The sequence below is a fragment of the Mauremys mutica genome, chromosome 9 (genome assembly GCF_020497125.1).
Source record: "Mauremys mutica isolate MM-2020 ecotype Southern chromosome 9, ASM2049712v1, whole genome shotgun sequence".
Lineage (NCBI taxonomy): Eukaryota > Metazoa > Chordata > Testudines > Geoemydidae > Mauremys > Mauremys mutica.
In genome coordinates this window covers 97,838,702-97,859,682 of record NC_059080.1, presented here as the reverse complement: position 1 = coordinate 97,859,682, position 20,981 = coordinate 97,838,702, and the positions used below count along the sequence as shown (strand labels likewise).

The 20,981-nt window shown below is 50.9% G+C and overlaps 1 protein-coding gene across 4 annotated transcripts in view; it reads left to right on the top strand.

Moving 5' to 3' along the window:
- DVL3 (dishevelled segment polarity protein 3) overlaps positions 1-20,981 on the top strand; it is a 43,994-nt gene that overhangs the window by 12,411 nt on the left and 10,602 nt on the right. For all 4 annotated transcript variants that reach the window (XM_045030554.1, XM_045030555.1, XM_045030556.1 and 1 more), the window contains exons 2-5: positions 14,782-14,851; positions 18,842-18,963; positions 19,669-19,775; positions 20,775-20,910. In XM_045030554.1, the coding sequence (XP_044886489.1) occupies positions 14,782-14,851; positions 18,842-18,963; positions 19,669-19,775; positions 20,775-20,910 (435 nt within the window). The remainder of the gene's footprint in view (positions 1-14,781; positions 14,852-18,841; positions 18,964-19,668; positions 19,776-20,774; positions 20,911-20,981) is intronic.

Here is a 20,981-nt window from a genome sequence, read left to right as displayed (position 1 = left end):
GTCTTCCCCTGAATAGCTTTCAGTGTCTAGGAGGCTGGTAGCAAGTCACTGTACCTGTGACTCAGGAATCCTGTGCGTAATCCATACGTGGGCAAACCAGACTGTTCGCTGTTGGGGATTCTTATGCTGTTTGGGAGGAAAGTATCTCATGCACCCATCGTACAATGAGTCCTGCAGGGCAGCTTCTGGTCTACCCTTTTGTTTTCATTGCACAGTGTCCGAGTCATTAAATAGCTGGGGGTAATATGCAAAATACTGCAATAAGTGTGACTTTGGTACTTGATGTGATTGCCAGTTTGGTGGCAAAGCTTTGAGAGTGCAGAGGTCACTAGGGTGCTAGTCATTGTGGTAGCTGACTCATCCTTGTATTACTTAGACCTTCCTAACGCAACCTCTCTAGTGAAATAAGACTAGGCCAGGAGATGCCTTCATTGTAGTATGGTAGAGGGACTTGCATTATAGATACATTTTCAGATACATAGAACTTTTTCCCCAAGGGACCCTCTTGGATAAGATTTCTCATGTTAGCTGGAGCTAACATGAGAAATGCTGATAGAGTGGGAGAAGGTCGAGACAAACAGAATCCTAACCCTAAGCCACCCACCCGCTGTCAAGAATCAAGGTGTGTGTGTCACCCAATTCAGCTGCCTTTCTATGCACAGATATCTTTAATCTGGGCCCTTTTGAATCCCCCAGTTGACACAACCCTCCATGTGACCAATGCCTTGGGCTATGCTAAGGATGGGGAAATTGCCTGCTGCTTGTGTGCTTTTAGTGAGATGTAGAGTTCACATGCATCTGAGCTGAGATGCGCACAGTAGTCACATGCCTGTGTTGCTATGTGATCCTGTATGGATCTCCCAGTCTCACAAATATGTTGTTATAAAGTGCTCCCAGTGATTTAACTGCGGGGCAAGGAGAGACATTCCATGCAAATAAGAACGGCCATACTGGGTCAGACCAAAGGTCCATTAAGCCCAATATCCTGTCCTCTGACAGTGGCCAATGGCAGGTGCCCCAAAGGGAATGAACAGACAGGTTATCATCAAGTGATCCATGCCCTGTCGCCCATTCTCAGAGTCTGAGAAACAGAGGCTAGGGACACCATTCCTACCCATCCTGGCTAATAGCCATTGATGGACCTATCTTCCATGAATCTATCTAGCTCCCTTTTGAACCCCGTTATAGTATTGGCCTTCATAACACCCTCTGGCAAGGAGTTTCAGAGGTTGACAGTGCGTTGCGTGAAAAAATACTTTCTTGTGTTTGTTTTAAACCTGCTACCTATTAATTTCATTTGGTGGCCCCTTGTTCTTGTATTATGAGAAGGCGTCAATATCACTTCCTTATTTACTTTCTCTATACCACTCATGATTTATCATCTATCATTTATCATGATCTATCGTATCCCCCCCTTAGTCGCCTCTTTTCCAAGCTGAAAAGTCCCAGTCTTATTAATCTCGCCTCATATGGAAGCCATTCTATACGCCTAATCATTTTTGTTGCCCTTTTCTGAACCTTTTCCAATTCCAATATATCTTTTTTGAGATGGGGCGACCACATCTGCACGCAGTATTCAAAGTATGGGCATACCATGGATTTATATAGAGGCAATATATTTTCTGTCTTATTAGCTATCCGTTTCTTGATGATTCCCAACATTCTGTCGCTTTTTTGACTGCCGCACTGCACATTAAGTGGATGTTTTCCGAGAACTATCCACAATGACTCCAAGATCTCTTTCTTGAGTGGTAACAGCTAATTTAGACCCCATCATTGTATATGTATAGTTAGGATTATGTTTTCCAATGTGCATTACTTTGCATTTATCAACATTAAATTTCATCTGCCATTCTGTTGCCCAGTCACCCAGTTTTGTGAGATGCTATATTAATGCTTCAATATGGCTAAGAGTGAAGAAAGTGAAAGTCCTGGGTCACATAACTCTGCCCATCCTGCAGATACACTGAGGCAGAAAGTGGATCTGTTGCTGAACATAATTATCAGCAGTGGGCCACTCTGAAGTGATGTTGGAAAAGGTTTAACTAACTGCTAGTGTAACCACTTTTCAACACTGCTATGGAACTCAGAATTCTGTTGTTTACTCACATAATAGCTGCAGCTTGGGTAGCAGCAGGGCAAGTCCTACCACCTTCCACTGTGTCTTCACCCTGCTCTGGAGAGACAGCTACAGGGTCGGGCCTCGGCAACCTAGATTTGCTAAGACTGCCAAGAGGACCACCAATTAGTGCCAGTTGTGACAGTGATCCAAGAGAAGCAAAGGAGCCAAAGCAGAATGACTTTAATTTTGAGAACAGCCTGGGAAGGGCTGGGGCTGCTGGGACTTTCCCTGTCCTGCACATTTGGCTAAGCTGGTGCTTGGAGCAGTATGCTGGCTCCTTGGGGGAGTGGTTGACTTGACTCTGGTCAGTGTTAGTTTTGTTCTGTGACTTGCTTGCTCTCTGGGTCTCTGGTTCAGTCCCAGCGCATCCTCTTTCTTACTAGGTAGGATCAGAGCATCTTTTTCTTTTCTTGTTCCAGTGTCCCCTTCCTTTCTGTTGCGCTTCCCTGGACCCCAAGGTCTGGTGTTTGCTTGGCACTGGGAGTAGTGCAGAGGGCAGGACTAAACCAAGAGCCATTGATTTGTCTGGAAAAGAATTTTTTTTTTTTATGGTGGCCCTGCTGAGAGGCCATGTCTGTCCTATAGCAGGTACATTGCGCTAGTGCTGGGCCCTACCTGGGGAAGAGCCTGAGAAATGGCTGGATTTAGTAAAAAATACTCTTAAGATCTGTCCCATTCAGTATTCGTTCTGGGAATTTATTGCAACTTCCTCTGAAACGTCTGTACTGGCCACTCTTGGAGATACGAGACCAGGCTAGCTGGTCCAGTGCTCTGGTCTGTCCGTTCCTATTCTGCATGCCTCCTCCCACGGTAGACAGGTGCATTTCTGTAACTGTCTCCTTGCAGGTTGATCATTCCAGCCACATTGTTGTTGTTGCTTTTTTCTGAATTCTTTCCAGTTTGCTGACATTTGTCTGGTGGGCACACTCTACTAGGCGTGTGATTTCCTCCTTCCCTGCTTGGCTCTGGTGCAGAGGAGTTGTCCAGTAATTGCTCCGGCTGTGGTTGGAAATAGTTCTCAAGCTGGCTCTCGCTCTCCTCCCCTGCATCTGAGCTCTGTAGGGAATTGGTGTAACTGCTCGCCCTCCCTTCCCCCAAAAGATATGCTGGGATGTAGAGTCCAGGATCCATGACTATCCAGTTGTTTCTTAAGCCACCATCTGCAGCTGCCCTGGCCCTACTTTTGGAAAGGGACACATCCACTTTGTGGGGTTCCTTCTGTCATTGTCTGGGGCTAATGCTTTGTGGTACTATAAAAGGAGGTGATTTGGTGCTTTCTTTTGACTCCCCTGTTGGCTTTGCAGAGGCTGTCTGCGTGGGCACAGAGTGCCCTGGTCAGGAGAGAAGTTGCTGTTGATAGTCCCACAGGCCATCTGGAGACTTTGTGAGCCTGTGGAGAAAAGGGCACAGGATTCTGACTCTCCCCGCAGCTGCCCCTCTCTGTCCTTACAGGGCCTTTCACTGGAAACGGGAGCAGGGTGTAGAAGGAACATAGCCGCTGATCTGAAGTGATGTGTTTGGGAAAGAGCCTGTGTGAAATCGTGTGCTAGGGCTGAGGAACATGACTTTGTCTTTTAGATGCTGCTTCAAATGAAATTGCCATCAAGGCCCAAGAAGGGAGCTTTGTAGTTGGTCCCACACGAGCAGAAGCCAGTGCTGTTTCCTTACTGTAGGAAGCGGAGGTGCCCCATCGGTGGGTGCACTGCCTGCCATTGTCCAGCCCAGCATCCCATATGGAGTCATCCTCATCCTGGCCTCAGAGGCGTATGGGTAGAACTCCCAACCTCACCCACACTGCCCTTGCTTTACAAGCCCCTCTGGGCAGCTGCACTGCGGGAGGCCGTGGGGGCTGACGCTACTGGAATCTTCCGACCTAGAGTCTGATTAGAAAGGTTGTGCCTTCTCCTGCCTCCTTTCACGGTTGGGGCAGTGAGAGGGCAGTATGTGATGGTCGGTGACAGTTTTCCCTCTAACTTTTCCCATGCATGTGCGGAAAGAATTTTGTTATGTGCACCAACATGGAGGTGATGTGTCACACATCACCTCTGTATTGGTGCACATAACAAAATTCATGTGGCGGGGGGTTCAGAATGTGGGAGGGGGCTCAGGGCTGGGGCAGAGGGTTGGGGTGCGGATGGTGAGGGCTCTGGAGAGGGGCTGGGGATGAGGGGTTTGGGATGCAGGCTGCCCCGGGGCTATGGCGGGGAGATAGGATTCCTGCCCAGCTCTCTCTCTCTCCGCAGCAGCACCTGGGCTGGGGGGGGGAGGAGAGGTGCCTCTCTCCACCTCTGCAGCTCCGGGACTGGGGCTGTGGGATAGGCACCTCTTCCCTGACTGTGGCAGATCTGGGGCTGAGCTGGGTTGGGCCTCGGGGAGGGGCGCCTCTCCCCTGGCCGTAGCAGGTCCGTGGCTGGGCTGGGGCCGGCAGGGAGAGGCGCCTCTCTCTGCCACAGCCCTGAGTGTCTACGCGGCGCTAATAGGCTGCTATGCGGCTGCAAAGCTTAGATGGAACTTAGGTCGGTAACATGAAGCCAGGATGCAGTCAGAGGCAATTTTGTTGCCTCCCCCGGTCCTGGGCAGACCTGTTGTTAAACACAAACCAATTGTTCACGTGGTGCGGGGGAATAAATCCAGTGAATATTCCTCCTCCTCTCAACAAATGTCTGCCCAGGACTCAGACGTGATTGGAGGTGTCTGCCTGGTTTCGTGCCTTACCAGTTCTGCTCTGCAAGTAGGCTGCACTGTTGACTGGCCCAGGAATATGGGCTGAGAACAAAAGGGCTGTGCTGGGCCTGTTGTGCAGAGAGGCCAGGAGGAGGGGGTGCTGGTGAGTGAATTGTTTTGTGGTGACTCCCTTGCTCCCCAGGTGTGGAGGTTGAGTTGCTCAGATCCCCCCTTCTCCCTCCTTGCTCTCCCGCTGTGTTGATGCTTTTCCAGGAATGAGCTGTTCTGCTAACCCAGCACATTCCACAGCATCAGCATTTTTTTGGCAGGAGCTTTGCCTGCTGTTAAGAAAGAGCTAGGGCTGGCTGGGCTTCTCTCCTCCAAAGGCCAAGGAGGAAGGGCCTCGTCCCGCCTGCTACATTGCACACACAGGGGCTCATTGGTCTTCTCATCCCTGTCTGCCACACTACACATGCTGGCAGTGGCGGGGGTCTCCGATGCCTTTGGTGCAGTATCCCTCCACATCTCTGGGGGGCTCTTTGCACCTCCTTGTTTTGATGTTTTCCTTGTTTCTCTTAACCCCTGTAAGGTCCCAGGCCCTGCAGGTGAGAACAGAGAGCGTGTTACATTCTCAGGCAGCCTGGAAGACATTGAGTATTGGTAGAACTGCAGGGCTTCCATAGAGAGCTCATTAACGAGATACTAAATAAGAATGTGAAGTTCTCTGGCTTCGTTGTAACCACTGGGTTAGCTTCTGCCATTGGCCCAGTAGATCTTTCCTTCCATCTAACTGGCTAGTCCCTGCTTTTTCCTCAGCATTCCCGTGGGAGCTGAGCTCTGTTCTGCTTGACACCATCAGATCATCAAGCTGGCAATTCCTGTTGTATAGTTAGTTGGTACGTTGGTGAGTTTCTTCTCTTGTCTGTCAGCAAGTGTTGCAAGGGGAGTTGACACCCAGGTACTACAGTGATGGGTGCTGTACAGTGTGCTTAATCCCTATGTTCGTATCTTTGGTATTGCTGTGGCGTCTCCCAGCTGCTTGGATCCAAATGGAGCTGAGCAGCACTGTTAATAATAATAAGAGATATACCTATCTCCTAGAACTGGAAGGGACCTTGACAGGTCATTGAGTCCAGCCCCCTGCCTTCACTAGCTGGACCAAGTGCTGATTTTTTTCCCCAGATCCCTAAGTGGCCCCCTCAAGGATTGAACTCACAACCCTGGGTTTAGCAGGCCAATGCTCAAACCACTGAGCTATCCCTCCCCCTCACTGTTGGCCAGGCCCCGTTGTTTTTGCTTGCCACTCCCACCATTAAGATGAATCTTAAAAGCCACCTTTGGATAGTGCTTAGCCCACCCTGAAATACATCCGTCTCCTTTCAGTTGCAGCTTCTCTGAACCAGTTTCCCTCAGCAGGAGCCCAGCTTTCAGTCCTGAGTGTGTTGCTATGTCTGCTGACTTGCAAGGTTTCCTGAATTTGTCTGAAGGGAGTTTTTTACCCAGAGGCCCTTCATTCATTCCCCCAGTGTGGTCCCTTAGGCTTATCTGCTATCCTTGTGGCTGACCCTGTAGACTAGCTCATTCTGCCCCAATGAGTTGAAGCTGCTTGGATTACAGGAGTGGGGAGATGGGTTTATTTTTAGTTGGGGTGTTTCCTTTTGCCCCAGCCAGAGGGAATGAAAGTGGCTTTGAACCTTCAGAGGCCTGGAGAATGGCTTCTTTGATGGCTTCTCTAAACATTGTTGTGGGGCTGGATGCCAGAGGTGTCTGCTGGGCAGGGCAAAATTAATTAATGTGGAAATGCCTCTGTGTCTCCTGCAGTTTTCTCCCCAGCTTCCTGTGTCTGTTTGGACTGACAGGTCTGTGGCGCTTGTTTGCAGGGCAGCTCCTACAGCCAGATGGTTACTCGGCAGCTCGTAGAGATCCAGGTGGGAGAGGCCGCTGTGAGTCTTTGGCTTAATTTGATTTCTGGGCCTCATGCTTAGTTTAGTTGGTGCTAGACAGGCCTCTGAGGTCAGTTGGTTATTTCCAAATCCTGTTCCTTCCGCATCCCTGGGCTGGATCAACACTCAGTCCTGGGTGGGGTGGGGTGGCATGGAAGTGGGTGCCCTCTTCACTGAGCACGAATCCAGCAGGAAGTGAATGTCTCTGCCAACTCCAGCTTTGGGACATAGGGCCTGAGCTGGTTTCTTTTCTAATCATTGAAAGGGCCTTTCTAAGGCTTGAGTGTCTGTCTAGGGCAGAGAAATCGTAACAGGAACCATCTTATTGTGTGTACGGTGCCTAGTTTGGTGTGGCCCCGATCCCTAACCAGGACCTTTACACTATAATAGTAGGTGCCTTGACAAGGCCTCATGACTGCAGTGATGTGGAGTGAGCCAAAGGAGCTCGTTAGGACCAGGGAACTATAAAGAACCTGTCCAGCGGTGACGAAGGAACAGTGAATGACCAAGGCTTCATTGAAGTGCTCAGCCCCTTAGGCTGGGGAGAATTTCACGCCCCCTTTGCCTGTTCTCAGTTTGAAGGAGCCATGAGTAGCCTTGCTGGAAAAAATTCTGCGCAACTGATTCCTTAGAGTCCAAGGTCACAAAGGATCATTGTGATCTAGTGTGATCACCTGTGTAAAACAGGCCACAGAACTTCTCCACGGTAATTCCTTTTTAATACAGCATCTCTGAGAGGGCATGGGAGGGAAGTTTACAGTTGGGTATGCGCATGTTCAGTCTTTTGTTCCTTCACTGACTCCATTACTTCCCTTAGTAATAGGAGCACCAGGTGGTGAGACTGTTGAGTTGGCAGGCCAAAAATGGCAGGGCCTGGTGATGTGCTTTAGTTCCTGGGTGTGGCTTTCCCTGCTGCCTCTGTGAGCAAGCAGTGAAACAAAACGTGCTCTCTGAAGACTCCTTGTAAAATTAACTTTATGACTTATGCAGGAGAACAGATGACCGGTCCCTGCTATGGCACTGTGTTATTGTAGAGTCCCAGTTTAGCAGATCAGTTGCTTTACAATCCTTGCTTCCCAAAAACCTCAGACGAAGGCAATTGTGTGATGAAGTTCTCAGCAGCGCATTGGGACCAGGTGATGGAGACACTTGAGGACAGCCGGGGTACAGTATATTGCCTTCTGAGAGGGAAGGCTCAAGGGAGCTGGAGTGCAGTTGAGTCTGTAAGCTCCTTGTGCGATGAAATTGGAATGTCGAGGAAGATATTGCTCGGGGGGGCTTGGGAAAGGAGTTTGAAGGAAAGGTGACCATCTCATCTTGTGCTTCTAGAGCCCTTCTCACCCCAGCATGCCTTACAGACTTAGTGCATGTGCGTCTCCCAGCCATAAAATGTAGTTTAGTTGGAGGTTGTCTCAGTTACTTAAGTGGAAGAGAATGTTGCTCTTTCAAGGAATACAAATGTTACCTGAAAGAGCAGTCAGTCAACAAAACAGCCTTATCTCTGTCCTGGTCCCTTCCATCCCATACACCATCATGCACCTGCTGATGCACATGGGGTGAAGACGTGTTGATGGAGTTTTTGATTGACTGCAGACTTCTCAAATCCCCTAAGCCTATCTGATGCATGTAGTTTGCCCCTGGAGATGAGGGCCTCTGTATCTGACACACAAGTATGATCGCTGGCATGCAAGCGCCCTGATTTGGGATCCAGCCTTTCAGAAGGTGATAACCCACGTACAACAGCATTATGTCTGGGCTTGATCTCTGAGGACATTTCACGTTTGAAATGCCATCTTTTTTCAGGAATTGCCCTACATAATTGCCCTCATTAGGTGATCTCTTCTGGTAAAGAGATGTCACAGCCTGTTTCTTTTTGGCAACAGCATTTGGCCTTGCAGAAGAAACTGAGGAGGATTTATCTGTAGTGATAAGGGCTGCAATATTTTGGTATAAATGCACAGTTACTCTAGTTCAGAGGTAGGCAACCTATGGCATGTGTGCCGAAGGCGGCATGCGAGCTGATTTTCAGTGGCACTCACACTGCCCGGGTCCTGGCCACGGGTCTGGGGGGCTCTGCATTTTAATTTAATTTTAAATGAAGCTGCTTAAACATTTTAAAAACCTTATTTACTTTATATACAACAATAGTTTAGTTATATATTATAGACTTATAGAAAGAGCCCTTCTAAAAATGTTAAAATATATTACTGGCATGCAAAACCTTAACTTAGAGTGAATAAATGAAGACTCGGCACACCACTTCTGAAAGGTTGCTGACCCCTGCTCTAGTTATTCAGCACAATTAACCTGCATGGTGGTTGAGAGACCAGATCTGGTTCCTGCCCTAAAGAGCCTATGCTATAGATGTGGAGAGCTAAATCACATTTCAGTTTTTTTAGTCACTGAAGCATGTGGTGGTGGTGTTAAAGGACAGGATCGTCTCTTGGTTTTCAGTTGTTAGGTGAGTTTTCATATTGGGGCAGAGTTAATGTTATGTGGAGGATCTAAGCTGTGCACCTTGCTTTCTGATGTTTGGGGTTTTGTAATGTAAGGTTGCGCTCAACTTGGAGTTCTTGCCTTTCTGGTGTTTGAGAAAATGCCACTGTTCTGTGAGGGGTTTTTCCTTAAACTAAATTAAGCTTTTTGCCTATGAATTTCCTTACATTAAAAAAACAAACAAACAACAACTCTGATTTCACTATTCTAAAGTGTTTCCTGATCTTCAGCCTGAAACTGCCATTGCTGAATTGAATCTCCTAGCTCCCTGCCTTACTCTGAGGAATTCCTTTCCATCCTTGGTATTTACATGCCTCAGATGCTTGGGTGATCGAATTATTGCCCCATCTTCCCTTCCCAACCTCTTCCCCACCCCCCAAACAATGTGGATTTTGGATTTCTGATCTCTTCCCCAATAAGTGAGTCCCCGTGTACTCTTGATAATTTCTGTGGCTTTTCTCTGAACTTCCTTCAGTTTGTCACTATCTTTCTGATAATGAGGCTTCAGAAGAGAACCCGATTCTGGATGGGGTCATCCCAGAGATGCTCTGGAGGGAGTCTATCCCCTTTGTGCCCCAGGATATTGCTGCATACGCAGCTCAAAACTGCATATCCAGAGCTGGCTACTCTCATCTCCAGGCTTCTCGAATGCTTCGGGGTTTCTCCTTCCCACTGAATCTCTCTCTCTGTTGCCAGATGCATTAGCTTTCCTGCGCATCCCCCGTAGCCAGTGGGCCCTGTCTAGGAGAGCCCTAGGCTGGAGTGACTCCCATGGCTCCCCCATAGCCAGCACTGCTGTGCCAGTGGGAGGCACTGCAGGGAAATGGGAGAGGCTAAGACTCAGCCTCCAACGCAGCTGCTTAACTGGAAGTGGCTCTGGAGCCCAGGGGCTCCATCAGGGAGGCAGGCCAGCGGTCTCCAAGCATGTGTTTGATTTCAGCTGCCTTCTCTCCCCCTGCCCCATTCCTGCTACCTTCCCCTCACCCCCATCCATCCTGCTGTAATGTATGAAATCCCCTGGGCTTGTGAGCCTGGGATTGGGTCTCTCTGGAGGACACCCTGCACTCCTCTCATCCATGGAGTGATAAATCCCAGCCTCTCTGCCCCAAAGCTACTAGCCTGCAGGAAATTCCCTGCTTGGTCACCTCGGCGGGTGGAGGGCGCAGCCTGGAGGGTGGTGTTGGGGAGGAGGGAGAAGGCTGCAGGAGGGTAGGGGTCTGATGAGGGCCTGAGCTGGCTTCCTCGCCTCCCTCTCCTCACAGGCTGCCTCTGCCCCTCCCCCACCGGCATGGGAGCAGATGTGCTGCTTGTGTGAGCGTCTCAGCAGACAACTGTTTCACGAATACCCAGCAAACCCAACCCTGGCTCCTGCGGCCGTGGAAGTGTCCCCCCTCCCCCAGCCTGGCTCCATGTACAATCCGCCTCCATGTCACTGGGGGATGGAGCCTGAATCATCCGCCCACTCACCCTGCCTCCCCCGGACCCCTCCTCCTTCCCACAGGTCCCTTTGTTGGAAAATGCAGCACAGAGGAGTGAGGCAGTGTGAGGAACACTGCCCGGGGGCCAGGCCCTGTGTGCAGTTTGCGTGTGGTGTGCTGCTCTGCCCACAGCTGCTGCGCTCCGAGTGCCTATGGGTCAGGTTGAGGCACAGTGGGTGCAGTTTGTGCATGGCAGATTGCTGCAGAAGGCAATGCAATGCGCTGTCGTAGCCCACTGAGGGCCAGGGTATCTTCGGTCCGCTCACACCTGGGTCTGTGCTGCCACGTACTGACCACACACCACGTAGGTCGCTCTTTGGGGATGATATGGAGGGATGATGGCCTGTGAAGAATACAGATCCCATCTGGAGCAGTGTCCCAGCCCTGTTGACTGCTGGGCTCGGTAATCTCTGTGGTTTGCAGAGCCATTGCAGTCTGCTCTGTGTCATGTGGCCCATGCCACGCTCAGTTGGGCAGGATTAGGGCTGCCCAATAATAGCTAGGAGTTCTCATCGGATGGGAGAGGATGTCATTTCTCAGCACGCTCCAGAGCTACCCAAACCTTGCAGGTATGAGGCCAGCCTGCCTTGTGCACAGCAAACCAGGGATAGTTCTCCTGGGATCAGCCTTGGCCTGGCAGCCTGCTGGGCTCCACATGGCTGCCACTAGGTAGAAGGGTCCTTAAGAGAGTCGAGAGTGAAAAGCCACTTTCAGTCTCACCCGGTGCTTTTGGAGCCCTGGGGGAAGAACCCCACCAGCTGAGGATTCGGCCCCAGGAGGTATGTGGCCCTGTTCCTCTCCATGGCTTCCTCCAGGGTTGTCCTGTGCAACCTATTGAGAACAGATGTGGCATTACGCATGTGGGAGGCTCCCAGCTGAGGTGTGACTGACCTGGGGTAGCGTGAGGTGTAGAGGGGAGGAGGATCTTAGCTCAGGATTGAGAGGCATCAGCAGATCTATGGAGTGGAGAGGCTAGGGCTAGACTAGCATGGGGAGCTGTGCTGACAGGATTGACAGGCGTTGGCAGAACTGGGAGGGGTGGGGGGGATGGTCTTGCTCAGCATGTGTCTGACTAGCTCACTGCTATCAGGTTTTCCTCTGGGGATTCTAAATATGTATTCATTGCACACTGGAATCCTGGTGGTGAATACATGATAAATAATGCAACATGCATGCTAGGAGCAGGTTATGGAGGGAAGTTAGAGGGGTAGATTGGGAGGAGCTTGTCCATGTACTAAGGGGAAGAAATCTGCTCCCAGCACCAATGTGAATCCTGAAAGGCCTGTTCCTGTCCTGGAACAACTGTGTTCCTTCCGTTTCTGTGGGAACATGGGGAGCAGATCTCTGGTGGGACATGCCATCTGAAATTGTGGGGTCTCCCTATCACCCCTGTGTGGCTGTTCAGTCCCTTCCTGGCTGTTGGTCACTTTGTCCCTGCCCGTGGGTAGCACTGCCCCCTTTGCCTGCATTTGGGGCTCTGTGCCCCTCAGGAAGCTGCAGACAGTACTGGGAGCTGGCTCTGCCTGGAGCTCTCTCTAGGAACTGGATGGAGTCCAGGCTGCCTGTGTCAGTCTGAGTGGATGTTAGTGCTGCCAGGCAAGGAGGGGGTGTTGGGGGAGCCTTCCAGCAAGTGAGACGGACTGGCCTGGGTGCTGAAAGAGACTGGTGTCTCCTCAGCAATGTGCCAGCATTTGACACTTGCTCTATGGAGCAGAGCCATGCCGATAGTGTCAGTGGAAGACTGCACAGACTACAGGAAGGAGCATTAGGCTGGCAGAGTTTTAATCCGGGGTTTGCTGCTGCCTTGATGTGACCTTGGCTTGGCTACACCTTGGAGGAGGAAGGATTAATCTGCTCTGAGTGCTAAGTGTTCTTGCCCTCCCGGTCTGTGGCTGTACCTTCCCTTGTACCCAAGGGACATTGCCTTCTGGGCTGTTGTGGAACTGAGATGCTGCATCTCTTCTCTTCCTCCCCCAGCCCCTTAGGCACCCTTGTTTCTCTGCCTTGGGAAGAGATCATGGCAATTGTGTGTTGACAACCAGTGGTGATCTTGAAATCTGTTTGGTTTCATTCGGTGACTCCCTTAATGGGAGCCTGTGGCACTGAATGGAGCAGCTCATATTGCTGGCAGGGTGGGGCAGAGCCTGTTCCTCAGATTTTGGCACGGAGCATTGTCCATTTACCTTTGGTTGATGCTTTAAGAGTGTAAATGAAGTTTGCTGCCCTAATTTTGGCAGTTATCTGAGCACCTATGCTCCATGTCTCAGCGTGCTCTGCCTTGATCTAAGTGGCCAGGTTGCATTGCATGCTGGGATGATGGGTCACAGTCCAGGGAAGACAGCTGCATCCAGTTTTATTTTCTGTAAATTAGGGGCAGCCCTTAGACACCTGGGGCGGGGCTGACATGGTCCTTGTTTTGTGCCTTCCTGCTTTGCTGTAATAGTTACTTCCAGAGTGGAGTGATTTAAATCACTAATCTGAATCATGATTTAAATAAGCAAGCTGGAAACCCTGACTCAAGTTGAATCCTATTTTGCATTTGTACTTTTTAGTTCTTTTACTAAAGAAAGGTTCATTCTCATTGGTTGGTAGCTATTAAAACATATTGATTTGCAATTAAATATAGCCTTTTTACTAAATTATATATATATGTATAATATCTATGCACATATGCATTTATTTAAGCAATTATATAACTTAATATTCAGAATCTAAATTTTTACATTTTTTATGTTAGAAAACGGTAAATGATGCATTTCTTATTTAGTAAATTAACTTATTGTGTGTGATTTGTGTCAAGCTACATTTGGATGGAGATTAGAATGCCATTAAAAATGCTCAAAACCAGCATTTTAAAATTGTTTTTATTAGCTGAATAAAATCACCTTAAATGTGCTGGATGCATAAATAGAAAAAGTACAGTTATCAAAACATGTTTTGCATTTAAAAATGATTTGTTAAATGAAAGCAATATTCACTCTAGTTAACCAAGTGGCGGATAGTTTCTGGTCACTGTATGCCAAACTTTCAAAGGTGTTTTCAGATAGTTGCTGTTGTATTTAATCTAAATTAATATATGGGCCAAAGGTGTTGTCATAACCCAGTCACTGACCCACATTAAACAGTCTAGGGTTTGGTTTCTTTTAACCTTTTATTAAAGAAACGGAAAAGAAGGGAAACCAATTACAGCATTTGAAATATAAAGTATTAAGTGAGGCTTTCATTGTAACAACATTTCCTGCTCCCTTTCCCTTCAGTGGGATTTTGAAATCAACGAGAGTTGAATCAATGGGAATTAGGCACCTACCCTGCTTAGGTGCTTTTAAAAATCCATCTAGGTACCTTTCCGCATCTTTAGGTCCCTAATTACCTTTGAAACTCTGCCCTCGTGTCCCACAGGATTTTAGACATAGAGTGGCAGAGGAAAACAAGCTTTCCTGCTTTTTCAACTCCTAATCAGTTTGTCAACTCTGATGGACCAAGCCAAATAAAGCAAATATTCTCTGCACTTGCTAGCTAAACTGAAATCAACAATAATGGCTTTTCTGTACAACAGAAACAGGAAGTACTTACATTTGGAAAAATGAAGATAGCAGCATTGGCTCCATTGCAAATACTGTAAAAGCAGCAAAGAGTCCTGTGGCACCTCATAGACTAACACACGTATTGGAGCAGGAGCTTTTGTGGGTAAATACCCACTTCGTCGGATGGTTACTTCCCTCCATTTGTTTCTCTCCAGGCATCTCCCTGCTCCCCCTGTTCTCTGGGCTCTGTTGAGATAGCTGAGCAGCTGGAGTCTGTACTGCCTCCAAGGCTTTTCCCACCCCATCAAACCTGCAATTGTCCATTTTTCTGAACTTGCAGTGGGGCCTTCTGCTGCCAACGCCATGGGGGATCAGAAATGACACTGCAGCCCAGCGTGGGTGCCTCTGTGAACAGCAGGAGTTCCTTGTCCCCTCTCATCTCCTCCTGCCCCATGACCGATCTGATGGCTCAACCCAGAGGCTGCCTTCTGTGACCTTAACCATAGGCTTTGAGTCTTGTTGCTAACCTGTCCCATCTTTTTTTTTTTCCACAGGGTCGTGAAGGAAGAAATCTCAGATGATAATGCCAAGCTTCCCTGTTTCAATGGCCGGGTGGTGTCCTGGGTAAGCAGGCCTCTTGGCTGGATGTCTGTCTGTCCGTCTCTACATCAGACTCCACAAGCAGCTCTGAAAATCATCATTCCCAATGTACAGTGTTAGGTAGAGCAGTGGGACAGCTGTGCTTTGTACTGAAGAGGCACTAGCTGTAGTAGGAACTGAAGCCATGCTGAGCTCCTGAGTGTCTGGGCTGAGGGTACCACTTCCCATCCTAGTCCTGAACCCCAGAGCAAGCCTGTCCTGCGTTCCTCACAACCACTAGGAGACCATCCTGGGGATACAATAGTTAAGAACGTGTATCAAGCCTTTTTGTAACTGCGTCCTAGTGTAGCTGCTGCTTGGAGTGCTGCTCTTGGCCTGCCTAGGGTAACCAGTGTGCCCTGAAACCAGGGTCCGCTTTCCAAGTTCCACCACAGATGACTGTAGCAAAGGGTTTTAAGGGCTGGAGAAGAGGACTGGATTTGACTGTCGTGAAGACTGAAGGTACTGTCTGGGCAGCCACAGGCAAGCTTCTCCCTCCATCCCACACCAGGCACATGCTCTCCCCCTTGCTCTGGAGGGGACCCCATCTTGGGACACGAGGGGAGTTCGGTCTCCATGGCCCACTGAGCCCTTGCCCTCTCTGCTGAGGCTACAGATGATGCTAGTTGGGATGTGAGTATCTGCCTACTAGGAATTAAACTGAAATCCAACAGCTCATTTCCCAGGGGCCACCCAGTGGTCCCCAAATGGAAGCCACCATAAGGCACTAGCGACCTGGGCCGGATGAGAGCTGATGCCTCCCAGTGCAGATAAATTACACACAGTCCCTGCCTTAAGGAGCTTACCATTTACTGTCAGACAGGGGACACCAAAACGTCAGTGGTGGTGGGAGGACAGCTGGGGAAGAAGGATGGGGAGCAGTAAGGTTAGGGTAATAGGAGACCAGCCAGTTGGGTGTCCAGGGCATGCTACATGCATTATCCCTGCTATGAGTATGTCTGAAAAAGGCACCCATGTCACGGGGGTTGAATCCTTTGTTTGTGTGTGCAGGGAATGGGGGCCTCTCTGCCCGCTCAGACACACAAACAGCTGGCCTTTTTTTAGTTGTTGCTGAACAGTTTGCAGTTCTCCATCTAGTGGCTTGCTGGGCACCTGCACTGCGCCGAGCTTGTCCAAGTCTCATCCCTCTCCAGTATTTATTGCAGCTGCATCTGTCTGCTCTGCTCTTCCCCTTCCCAGTTGCTTTTGTTCTTATGTGCTTGGTCAGTGGAGCCTGCAGGCTGCGAGCCCTCTGCTCCCCAACTCAGTTTCTTTGCCATACTTCTAAACGTGGCTCATATGCATGCACAGCAGCTGGCTTCCCCTCCTGCACCCTGACGGATTCAGGGCCTGTGGCTGAGCAGAGTCATATCATGGGTATAACACAGTTTGGCCCGATCTACCTATACAGAACCAGTCTGTGTTCTCAGTGCCCCAGGCAGGTTAGCGAGTGATACTGCTGTAGCTGGGGCCTGAGTTAATTGGACTCCTTGTGGGGCAGTCAGACACCTGGACTTAGCTGTGGCTTTCAGTCCTTGTGTGTTGTGGGCAGTAGCACTCGGCTCCCTCTGGGCACAGCTAACATTCTGATGCCCCCGTTGCCCCCCCCCCCAAGATTCCCCATCAGTTGGTAGCTTTGGGAGCTGTGTGGCCTGTTCTGCTGCAGCCAGACAGGCTGGAGTGAGGCTATTTCAGGAATCTAGTGCTAATTTTAGCAGGGGGGATTGAGTCTGCAGCCTTCACGGCAGCTAAAGAGGCAGGGAAAGTGCAGGAGTGTTACGAAGCAGTGACAGACCCTCGCCCAACCGGGGAGGGGGAGTTCCGGCCTGGTGCTGTTAGATTACTGCCTGGATCCAGCCCCCTGTCTGTCTGTCTAGTTATTTCTGTGGCCCCATTCCCACAGCGTCTAAATGGAGAGGGCCATGGGTGCCCTTTTCAGAACCTGTCCTCTGACGCTTCTCTTGTACTGGCAATTTAATCCTGAGCCCACCACACAGCATAACCAATCCCGCTTTCCTGGGCCGCCCAGCCTCTCACCCCACCTTCCTTTGCAACAAGGTTTTTGCTTGCCTGGGGGCTCATTGGAGCCAGACTTTGTTCAGTTCTCTGAATAACTGCAGTGCCCTCCGCTGACAGAAAGCAGAGCTGCAGGTGGATTTTCCCCAGCTGCATCAGGAAAGAGAGGATATGATGGTATGAGAGAAAGCAAAGCCCAGTTAGTTGCCAGCCAAGTCCCTCCTCTTCCACCCATGGTGATCCTTCTGGCACTGTGCTCTCCAGTGCTCTGTCTACCTGCAGTGGAGCATTCCCTGGTTGTCCTGTGATCAGGCCCTGTCCCCTCCCATGGCTAGTGATAAGTAGGAGAACTGGGGCCCAGGTGGTCCAAGCAAGTAAGACCTGGGCCTGCCTTTGCTAGGCCTGGTACCTCTCGTTTCCAGCTCTCTTGTCGTTCTTGCTCAGCCCTTCTCCAGACTTGCACCAGCTCCTGTTCTAGGGCCAGTGCTGCACTGGGCCAAGACTGAGGCACGGTGTCAGAATCTTCTCCTTGGGCCTGGAGAGAACTCACTGCCAGTCCCCTTGCTCTCCAGCACAGGGAACATGCCACGTAGGAAACATGTTTGGGGCAGCCAAGCCCAGCAATGGAAGGGTATTTATTTATTGTTTGTATTGCTCTAGTGCCTGGGAGCCCTAGTTGAGGACCAGGACCCCAGGGTGCTAGGCACTGTACAAACACAGAACAGGCAGGCAGTCCCTGCCCTGAAGGCCATACAGGCTAAATAGAGCAGACAGAGGAAGGGGTAGAACACACAAGCAGAGGGGACAGTGTGATGGCAGCAAACGGCATGTTAGTTCTGTGATTTGTTTTTTCTTTTCTTGGTTGGTTTAGTTTGGGGGGATCAGCTAAAGGGAAGTGAGGGATGAGGAAGGGGAGAGAGAGAGAAGGAGGAGAAAGAGGGTAGGAGGAGTGATGCTGAGGTGAAGACTGAGGAAAGGGGGAAGGTTGGAGCAAACAGCCCGTCAGCACAGGGCAGAGAAAGTCCAGTGAATACTGTAGACAGTTGTCCAAGGAACCAATGGTCCCTGCTTTGGCTGCTTCTGCCTCTCCTGGCTGGCTTCTCTTTGTAGCTTTCTCCCTAGCCTACAAGGCCTTGGTTTCTCTGTCTCAGAGGCTATTGATCAGCCCTCGTAGGAAAGTGACTTCTGATCACTACTCTCCTAGGCTGCGTTTTGATTTAGTGACCTAGGTCCCCACCTCTCCTACAGACCAAGTTTGGGAATCATGCTTAAATGTGGTGCCAGCTAAACCACTTTCAAACACAGCTTGGCAGCAGCGTGGTGGGATATATCCAGTTAGAAACTACCTCAGCTGGAGCCATCTTCAAACAGCTCCATGACTTGTGTAGACCGTTCTGTCCTTTCCCCAACCCTCCTGAGCCAGCCAGTTCTCCCTGCCTGGGGTATGCTGGTGTTGGTGCCTTGGTGGTGATAGGCACTGTATCCTATTCTCTGAGCCTGGGCTCAGGCGGTGGGTGGTTGTTTACAATAGTACCCAGAGGCCCCAGTCTAGATCGGGGCCTCGCTGTGTTTGGTGCTGTCCCAAAACACATACAATCTGGGTTACCTCATGGCCAGTCTAACACAACGTTGTGCAGAGCACAAAGCCCTGGTGCTTAGTTTCTGCTCTGGGCAAGGCACTGAGCCCTTCACAGGGCAGGTTACGGGCGGTGCCCACACCCGCTGGTCTGACTGAGGTAGTGGGTTTGCAGAGTACTTGGAAAAGTCAGGATGGAAAGCACACTGGGGGTCTGCTCCAGGGTTGGGCACAGCCCAGCCCTCCTCCTCCACCAGCTCCTAGGGGTTGGAGATATGGAAGCCCCAGTTGCTCCTGAGGCCAGTGTAGTTGTAAATGTCCCTCACGCTGAGGCTCCCACCCTGATCCTGAGCCGCTTCGTTCCCTTTCTCTCCTCTCTCCAGCTGGTGTCTGCGGAGGGGTCGCACTCAGATGGGGGGTCTGTCTGTGCCGACAACCAGCCGGAGCTGCCGCCCTCCATGGAGCGTACCGGGGGCATTGGGGACTCCAGGCCTCCCTCCTTCCAGTAAGTCATGTCGAGACGCATCTCAGTGGGCTTCCCCAGGCCAGGCTGTCAAGTGAGCTCTGAGCCAGAAGTGGCCACGTGATCCCATTCGTCACAAACCAAGATGGGGAGAGGGATGGAAGGGTAGGGGCTAACCAGCAGGGTAGGGATGCAAGCTGGCAGAAGTGGGGCTGGGAATGGAGTGCTAGGACAGGGTCCCCCTTGGGTGGTGGAGCTGGGACTGGAGAAACGAGCTCTGGAGTTCTTTGGTCGTTTGACAAGCTGGGCATGCTGCAAGCAGCAAGAGGACCCACACCACCTGCTGCTGTTGCTTTGATCTCCCCTTGCCCATCACACATTTCTTTTAACAATGGTACCACTGAGGGCTTGCCAGGGAGTGGGGAACTGCTCCCTGAACTGCCTTGCCTCTCAGCTCCATCCCAGTGTGGGACTCAGCTTGCACCCCCACTCCCCTGTCCCGTGCTGAGGCTGTGTGCACTCTAAGCCCCACATGTCCCAATCCCACACTAGAAAGGGGGGTGGAAACTGTCACCTAGTGGCCCTGGTATGCTGCTTCAAAAGTGAGGGGATAACAGGAAATACGACTTGAGAAGTGCAGCGTAACTGGCGTATGTCAGAGCAGGGAATGCCGGGAGGTGAGGGGGGGCCCCTTCATGTCCTTGGGGAACCACTGAGTTCTCTGTTGGATGTATCACCCCTCTGCAGCCCCAAAATCGGGGGGAGTCGGGAGAACCTGGATAACGAGACGGAGACAGATTCAGTGGTTTCATCGCAGAGGGAGAGACCTCGCCGGAAAGATGGGCCTGAGCATGGTGAGCCCGGTGACCTGACTGGAGCCTCTGAGGGGCATAGCTGGGGCGCAGGGAGGGAGCTGCTCCAGGCATGAAGAGCTGTGGCCACAGTGCCCTGCGGAGCTTGTGCGTTGACTCCTGCTGTGCAATCAGCGCAGCAGTGAGGGTAAATCCCCCAGCATGAGCAGCCGGATCCCAAGGATGTGACAGCCTCGTATCGCTACCGTGAACTGGCCCCCGGATCCTAGTGTACCCATGTGTCACCTCAAAGTGTTGGACATGAGTCTCGGGAGGCAGGAGGGGCAGAACACCCATTGCCCCTAGATACCACAGGGGGCAGGGACTGTTCCCCACTGGGCAAGGCACCTCTCCGTTGCTGCACTTGGGGAGAGGCCATGTCCCAGCACCTAAGGCAGGACATGTCTACAAGGGGCAGTGCTGCAGAAGGTCCGGGGCCCACAGGCACCTGTGTTGGGCTCTAACCCCTCCCAGGGATTGGTCCTGCTCTGAGCAGGGGGTTGGACTAGATGACCTCCTGAGGTCCCTTCCAACCCTAATATTCTATGATTCAGTGAAAGGCTGAGACGGAGGAGAGAGTGGTTCCCAGCGTGGGCTGGCACTGCATTGCACTCACTGCCCACGGCCTGGCACCTCTCACCCAGAGTGACCATCTCTGAGTAACCTTCCCAACTCTGTAGGGATCGTTGTGGCTTCCACCCTTGCTCCCAGTGGCTCACCTTCTCCTGCCCCGTTTTCTAAAGAGGCATGGAAGTCGTAACCCTGAAGAGATGGGGAATGGTCAAAGTGTAGAGGGCAGCACAGTGCCCCCTCATGCCAAGATGTGGTGTTTGATGGCCAGGTTCCTCCCCTTGTAATTCCTTTTTGAGTCCCAACATTCTGCCCTATGAAGCGCTGAGCCCACCTGGTGCTGCTGCAGGAGGCCGGGATGCAGCTCTGCCGCAGCAGTATCTCCCTGTATCTCCCAGGAGTGCTGACTTCTCTCTCTCTCTCTCCCCGCAGCACCCAGAGTGAATGGGACGGCAAAAGGAGAGCGGCGCCGAGACCTAGGTGGGTACGAGAGCTCTTCCACTCTCATGAGCAGCGAATTGGAGACCACCAGCTTCTTCGACTCGGATGAGGATGACTCCACCAGCAGGTAGGAGAGCGTGAGGCCTGGGGAAACATGGGCACCTCTTTCACTCTTAGTGCCAAGGAGATGCCAAATCG